The sequence below is a fragment of the Danio rerio genome, chromosome 19, assembly GCF_049306965.1.
Source record: "Danio rerio strain Tuebingen ecotype United States chromosome 19, GRCz12tu, whole genome shotgun sequence".
Classification (NCBI taxonomy): domain Eukaryota; kingdom Metazoa; phylum Chordata; class Actinopteri; order Cypriniformes; family Danionidae; genus Danio; species Danio rerio.
The window spans coordinates 49,233,717-49,241,726 of record NC_133194.1 but is presented as its reverse complement, the minus strand read 5'-3'; the positions used below and the strand labels follow the sequence as shown (position 1 = coordinate 49,241,726).

The 8,010-nt window shown below is 35.3% G+C and overlaps 1 protein-coding gene and 1 long non-coding RNA gene across 3 annotated transcripts in view; one reads left to right on the top strand and one right to left on the bottom strand.

Annotated features, from left to right (window-relative positions):
• The first annotated feature begins 314 nt into the window (after positions 1 to 314).
• LOC141379188 (uncharacterized) lies at positions 315 to 7,078 on the top strand. The gene is made up of 4 exons (XR_012395270.1): positions 315 to 768; positions 1,033 to 2,047; positions 5,520 to 5,839; positions 6,377 to 7,078. It is a non-coding gene; the product is annotated as an uncharacterized lncRNA (long non-coding RNA).
• Positions 5,620 to 8,010, bottom strand: part of slc30a8 (solute carrier family 30 member 8) — a 48,599-nt gene continuing 46,208 nt past the window's right edge. The window contains exon 8 of one of the 2 annotated variants that reach the window (XM_073931940.1): positions 5,620 to 7,217. In XM_073931940.1, the coding sequence (XP_073788041.1) occupies positions 7,072 to 7,217 (146 nt within the window). In that variant the 3' untranslated portion in view covers positions 5,620 to 7,071. The remainder of the gene's footprint in view (positions 7,218 to 8,010) is intronic. The other variant, XM_068215337.2, reaches the window with a different exon arrangement.

Below are 8,010 nucleotides of genomic sequence, written 5' to 3'. Positions count from 1 at the left end.
TGGCAATACACAATGAATGCGCTATATAAATACACATTACATTACGTTTGTATATATATATATATTTGTGTACATTATAATTGTTGTTTTTGTACATAACATTTGTGTCCATAATCATTTTGTGTCTGCACATAGTTTTTGTGTACTTAATTAATGTGCTTGCATATAATATTTGTGTACCTAATAATTTAGTGTTTGTGCATAATGTACTGCATTCATAAACTCATCTGAAACACATGTGATTGGTCAAAAATGTGTACAAATAAATGTGACGGAGCATGTAAAGTCATGAACTGACAATCTTCATTCATTTTCATGTTTCACTTTAATCGTAACACTTAAATAAAGGTTGTTTATTGTTATCGATGGTCCCAATTAAACATTATTTTTAGCCCTCACTAATGATTCTGCTAATAATAAGAGATTAAAAACAAGCTGCTGTGTCATAACCATGGCAGAAATTCTGAATACAATACTTTGCATATACTTCTACCATATTTAATAATGCATCACTCTCAGTGAAGAGGTCATGTGATCAAACACACACATATAATAACACAGATCCCAATAAAACACTCATTTAGAAAAACAAATCAATCTTTAAATCTATATGTCTATTATTTATAATAAATAGTTCATTTTCATCATTAATACATCTTAATCGAATCATTCTTTCCCCTGAATAGCAGGTCTGTTCATGCAAGGAGATTAAAAACAAGCAGCTTTGTCATAACCATAGCGGAAATTAAGGTCACACTTTACAATAAGGTTCATTAATGTTAATTAACGCATTTACTAACATGAACAAACAATGAACAATACATCTAGTACTGTATTTAATATCTGAAATAGTTCATTGTTAGTTAACGGTGCATTAACTAATGTTAACAAGCATGGACTTGGATGTTAATAATGCATTAATAAATGTTCAATTATGATTAATAAATGCTGTACATGTGTTGTTCATGATTAATTCATGTTAGTAAATGCATTAACTAATGAACCTTATTGTAAAGTGTTACCGAAATTAAGATGAAAATATTTTGCATTGTATACTACTTATATCCCATTCTCAAGATAATAATGCAACCAAACACTAAATAATGTGACAAAAACCCCCCAAAATAATACAAAGTCTAAGAAGTCCTCCTCCTAGAATAAAAATATAGTTATAAAACATGACCAACACAATGATAATCCTCTCGAAATGCTCTGCTTTGTAGCTCCTTTGTCCCTTTGGGCTCTTCTTTTAAGGGGTAGTTCACACAAAAATTCAAATCGTGTCATCACTCATAGACAAAAAAGAAGATATTTAGAAAATAATCCAAAAACTGGTAGCCATTAGCTGTTTTTATCTACCTGTTGTTGTTTACATCCGCCTATTTTCATGTGCATTGTATATAAATATTGTACAATATTGTTCATATTGTATACAAATGCTTAATGGAAACACTAAGATGTGCATGCATTTTAAAAATGTGCATTAAAAACGTATGAGCACAACTAAGTAGGATAAACTGTTTATTTGTTAAGATAAAATGTGCATGACAAATGATGTAAACACATTAAATGAATAAACACAATAATGAAATGTGCATGCTCTTCATCAGTATGCGTGATGTGATTTAGTTTTTCACCGATATAAACGTGTGTGTTCAGAGTCTTTGCATTAATAAAGTTTGCAGCTTTACATGTTTCCAGCATTGTAAAATATCTGAAATGTCATTTTTCTGATTGTAAAAGGCCTCAGCACTCCGTCAGTCCGCCATCACAGTGCTTCAGTATTATTCTTCTTCTATTATTATTCCCTCCAGATCTGTCTTGAGCATCTGTTTGCGCTTCAAAAGAGCATCTCCAGCCCAGGCTCTTTTTGAAAAAGTACCCCTGTACACATTTCTGAAGAGCGTCAAATACGTCCCAGGAGCTACGTTTTTTGCATGTTTTGTTTTCGCGAATCCAACAGAGGCCGCTGTGTACGCATTTTGAGATCTCAAATTTCTCTCTCGAATGTCATTCATGCCTGCTTTTCCATGTAAATCCACCAGAGGTCACTATGGAACAAAATCAATGCCTAAAGTCTTGAATTAAAAAGCTTGTTGAATATCACAAACTGAAAAAAATAATACACCGTATTAACAAGTTCTTGCATTTTAATGACTTGAATTCCAGGGTTTGTATTTTTAGGTCCTGAAATTTAACATATCTGTTTATTTAAGCTGTGAATATTTCAAGGAAAAATATTTCAAACACATTTTCATACTTAAAAATGTAATAATTCATATTCAATTTTCAGATTTCACTTAAAAAATATTCAATACCCTTTAAAAATACGATGTATAATATTCAAAAGGTCATTTTCAGTTCATTTTATTTCAGTTCTAATATTCGCTTCCATAAATTCAGTGGATCAAATTCGACTGATAAAATTCAACTCTACATCCGGGAACTGCAGGAGAAGCAATAGATTGCAGAGTGAAGATCGCCAGCTGCTCTAGCTTTCACCAGCAGGTGGAGATGGAATAATGTAAGATTTTTAACCCAGTAAACAGGCGAGAAAAAGGCTAATAAAGGCAAAAAAAGTAGCATTTAGTTTTAATATCAATGCCTTGGACATTATAAATAATAAAAAGTATGAGTAAAATGAGTAAATGAGGTTTTAGTCATCTATATTTGCCCTTATGTAACGGAAGCCAGCTGGTGATCGCGTAAAGCTCACTCCTCGGATCCAGGGACAGACGTTGTTCTGCAATCTTATCGGAGCTTGTCTCCCATGCTGGCTCGTTACCTGCTCGGACCGGTGCGGTTACTTGCACATAAACCGTCTTTTGATGAATATGATGTTAAGGGCTAAGAACAATTACGAAAAAAGATTTTCAAAACCAGAGAGATTTTATGAGAATGTCACAAAACAGTTTACTTGGAAATGTTAAACAGAGTGTATGATTTAAGGTTGGTTATGGATGGGGCGTCTGATTTAAAATAATTTATCATGCGAATGCATTAAAGGAGCGTCTTCAGTTATTATTTAAACGGAGCTATGTCAGGATTGGGATAGGTTATAATTTCATTATTTAAATTATGATTGTTATTATTATTAGGTTATTTAATGACATGTATTTGGGCTATTGCGCTTAAATAAGTCATCCGTGATTCTAAATTAATATTTCTATTTATCCTTTTTAGCTATCACTTTGGTATCGTCTTTCTCTTCTTTTTTTTCGATTTTTTGGGGTTCTGCCACGGTTAAACGTTTGCAAAATGTCTTTAGTTTGTCCAGATTATCGCTTTTTCTCTAAAATAGAGACAAAGCAGAAGGAAAATGAATGAATTAATGAATGAATGAAATGATTGACGTTTTCATGCATGTGCGGTGCGGCTTGCTCACGACAAATTCGAACGAGTGGCCGCAAGCTCCGGTGGCCGGTCAGAGCCAGCGCCGCATATCAAACTGAATTAAGAGATGCTGGATGGCTGCCAATATATGATAGGAATTCTTCCAAAGTTTCAGATGATATCTGGGCGTGTGCATAATAATGTAAAATGAAAGTGAAAGTCATGACATTTGGCCAAGCATAAGAATAGCCTACAAGAGTGTTTCGATTATTATATTAATCATGACATGTCATGCTTGGGCTTATATAAATAACACCTGGCTGTTTACCATGTCCGAAAGTGGAGCTGACGTCTATAATGGAGATGACGTGTATAATTGTAAAAAGAGTGATGAATATTATATGGATGAATATATGGATTTCTTATATCTGTAATTTCTGATAATATAATTGATTAGTGTGAGCTTATGAGTTTCCAACACAGCAAAAATGCATCCAGAATCCTAAACCAATAACTTTGTCAAGCAAAAATTATGATTTTATAGGCTACTGATTTTTTTTTAAAACAATAAAAAAGAAACTATTAGCTACCCTAGCAATTGTTTATTTAAATATGATCATCTCAAAATATAAAATAAAAACATAATGGTTTGACTTTGTGAAATCATAAAACAGACTTGCAAAAAAGAGTTAATAGAATAAATGAGCAAATACATTCTCTCCAGTAGATGGCGATTAAAGCTCAGTTATACCCCATGAGGATGAACATTGAGCTGCTTTGCAGGAACCCCTCAACCACGCATATCAAACCACGCATTCTAAACATAATCTTATGAAACTAGCTCAAGTGACAACAATATTAAATTTAAACCAGTTTAAATAAGTTTATATGTTTAATAACTGCAAAAAATATCAACATTGCTAATCAAAAAAATACAAACGGTCGCTGCAAAGTTATAAATAACGGTTTTCTCATTTAATACTGAAAACAAATTAAAGTCAGTTACAACTGCCTATTATCAAACCACAGGCGACTCATTTTATTACTTATCATTGGCTGCGACATTGCCACTTTTGCGTTCATACCTTTTTCTCGCCTACAGGTTTTTAAATGATGAAAATGTATAACCTATCCCAATCCTGACATAGCTGCGTTTAAACAGCGCAAACATTACTCCTTATAGTTATGCCATATTAGACGGTTCTGTGTGAACAACTGAAGACGCTCCTTTAATGCATTGGCACATTATATTAAATTATTTTAAATCAGACGCCCCATCCATAACCAACCTTAAATCATACACTCTGTTTAACATTTCCAAGTAAACTGTTTTGTGACATTCTCATAAAATCTCTCTGGTTTTGAAAATCTTTTTTCGTAATTGTTCTTAGCCCTTAACATCATATTCATCCAAAGACGGTTTATGTGCAAGTAACCGCACCGGTCCGAGCAGGTAACGAGCCAGCATCGGAGACAAGCTCCGATAAGATTGCAGAACAACGTCTGTCCCTGGATCCGAGGAGTGAGCTTTACGCGATCACCAGCTGGCTTCCGTTACATAAGGGCAAATATAAACGACTAAACCCTCATTTACTCATTTTACTCATACTTTTTATTATTTATAATGTCCAAGGCATTGATATTAAAACTAAATGCTACTTTTTTGCCTTTATTAGCCTTTTTCTCGCCTGTTTACTGGGTTAAAAATCTTACATTATTCCATCTCCACCTGCTGGTGAAAGCTAGAGCAGCTGGCGATCTTCACTCTGCAATCTATTGCTTCTCCTGCAGTTCCCGGATGTAGAGTTGAATTTTATCAGTCGAATTTGATCCACTGAATTTATGGAAGCGAATATTAGAACTGAAATAAAATGAACTGAAAATGACCTTTTGAATATTATACATCGTATTTTTAAAGGGTATTGAATATTTTTTAAGTGAAATCTGAAAATTGAATATGAATTATTACATTTTTAAGTATGAAAATGTGTTTGAAATATTTTTCCTTGAAATATTCACAGCTTAAATAAACAGATATGTTAAATTTCAGGACCTAAAAATACAAACCCTGGAATTCAAGTCATTAAAATGCAAGAACTTGTTAATACGGTGTATTATTTTTTTCAGTTTGTGATATTCAACAAGCTTTTTAATTCAAGACTTTAGGCATTGATTTTGTTCCATAGGTCACTGTCGTCTGACTGATCAACTGACCTACCCTCCTCCTTCCCTAAACCCAATTGATCGTGTTTTTAAAAGCAATACGAAAAAAAGAAAAGCCCTCGCCTGGTTTTTACCACGTTTTCAGATTTTACCACATTCTCACCCTGTTATTGACTTGTTTTATTGAGGGGTTTGTTTTTGTTTTACATGCTTTCTGGGACTGTTTTCTGCTGGATTCAAACCCAGTCATCAAGATCAACTCCTCTCTGCATCTCAAATCCACTGACATATGCAACGAGGCACTGGACAAACTGGTAACAGCAGGAAAGCCGTCCACATGGAGGTAAAGCCTGGTTTATACTTCTGCGTCAAGTGACCGGCGTAACCATCGGCGCACGTAACGCCCGTAGCTGTGCATTTATACTTCTGTCTCTGTTGGTCTGCATTAACACTTCCGAAACGCTTGTTGGCAGTGAGGTGTAAATGTTCCTCTGTGTCGAGTTTCTTCTCTGCTGTTTTGCTTTTCCTGAACACTTCCGGGATGTACGAGTGGCTCAAACTCACTCATTTTGCGGCAGGAACCGGTGGATGTGCAACAACTTTAACTATGAGGTAAACACAAAACAAAACTTTCCATCCGGAGCTCCTTCACGGGACTCCATACTAGTAAACAATCGCTCCATAAGGCTCGCACCATTTATGTGGCTCTCGGTCCCGCCCAGACTCGTCAGCGCTACCAAGCCGACCAATCACAGAGCTTGCGATACGCCTCGTTGCGACATGTAGTTACAATTTTTGAGAGTTGCACGTCAGTGACGGCGAAGGGCTATGCGTCAGCGCCGTAGCATACGCCGGTGTTTGACGCAGAAGTATAAATCAGCCTTAAGCGGTCAGCTGGTAAGTATGAAAACAGTGTCAAGAAGATGAACAGTGTCATACCGCCCTGTAGCGTTTGTAAGCTGAAATGCAGCAATATGTTCCTCTGGCTACATAATTCGTGATCTCCAGAAATGTATATAGGGCTACGTTTTCTAAATGAGCCTATGTTGAGCATCTCAGGCCCCTAAAAGGCCACCACACTGTGTTCACTGCATTTCGTCTATTCATTATAAGGCGCAACTCATTTATTGGAGAGAAAAAAAACGAGTGTCTTCTCATACCACTATAAACTACATTTCTCTGTCTGATATTTGCTGTTTATCAGGACATAAATGATTTTGGTCTGTTTTGTTTCTCATTGGAAGGAAACGCGGCTTTGTTTCATGCAATATTCCAGTTTTGCTCATAAATCTAATTCACATCTTTGAATGGAAATCTAGTTAGGGACTTGCATCCATCCCTTTTCCTCCGCTTATCCATGGTCGAGTCGCTGGGGCAATAGTATTTTTATAAATAATCATGGCAATGGTATTTTTAATAGTATTTTTTTCCTACTATGGAAGTTAATGGCTACTGGTTTCCAGCATTATTCAAATAATCTTTTTTTGGGTTGGACCCACATTAGGAAGAGTAAATGGTGAGTAAATATTCATTTTTGGGTGAACTATCCCTCTTTAGTGTGTGTGTGTGTGTGTTTCACTTGGCGGGGTCTTGACAGAGGCTGCAGTCGGGTCTCTGATCGGCCTGCGGCTCCAGCTGAATGGTGACCGAATGAAAACTGTATTTGGTAAAACAGACCTGGGTCATTTCTCGAAGCACCTCCTGTGGATCCACAGTCTCATCTGAAGAGTCAGAAATGAACAGACTGTTAAACTGAAAATATTATGTACTGTCATTATGACCAAAAAAATAATAATTAATAAAAAATAGTTAGGACAACACGATGGCTCAGTAGTTAGCATTGTGGCCTCACAGCAAGAAGGTTGATGGTTCAAGTCTATGTTCTGGACTTGCATGTTCTCCCCGTGTTCGTGTGGGTTTCCTCCAGGTGATTTTTCTTTTTTTTTTAAGTGAATTAAATTATTGGTAGGGAAAATTTCAATAGATGGATATTGGTGTCCCCTCCTTCCATGCTAAATCTATGCCCCTGCACACTATAAATTGGTGTAAATTAATGTAAAACTATTAATTAACATGGATTGGTGTGTGTATGAAGGGGAGTTACAGTGTACTGTGATTTATACAGTGTAATGTTTTGCATATTAAGGCAAGTTGATTTATACAGCAAATTTCATACACAATGGTAATTCAAAGTGAAGGCTTAAAAAAGCAAAAGAAATAAATAAAAACAATGAATTAAAATGATTAAAAGACAATTAAAAGGTTAAAACAGGTTTAATAATTATATGTAACTTGAAATGTGCTATAGTACTCAAAAGGAATGATGATAATAAATAATATATAAAAGAAATAAATCGACTGTTACTATGTCATAGCTCTGGGGAATATTTCTGACAATTTCAAAGGCTGTATAGCAGTGTTTCTCAACCACGTTCCTTGATGACCACCAGCTCTGCACATTCAGATCATCAGCTCATTAGCATTGACTGAAAGACCAGTAATTTGTGTGACAAA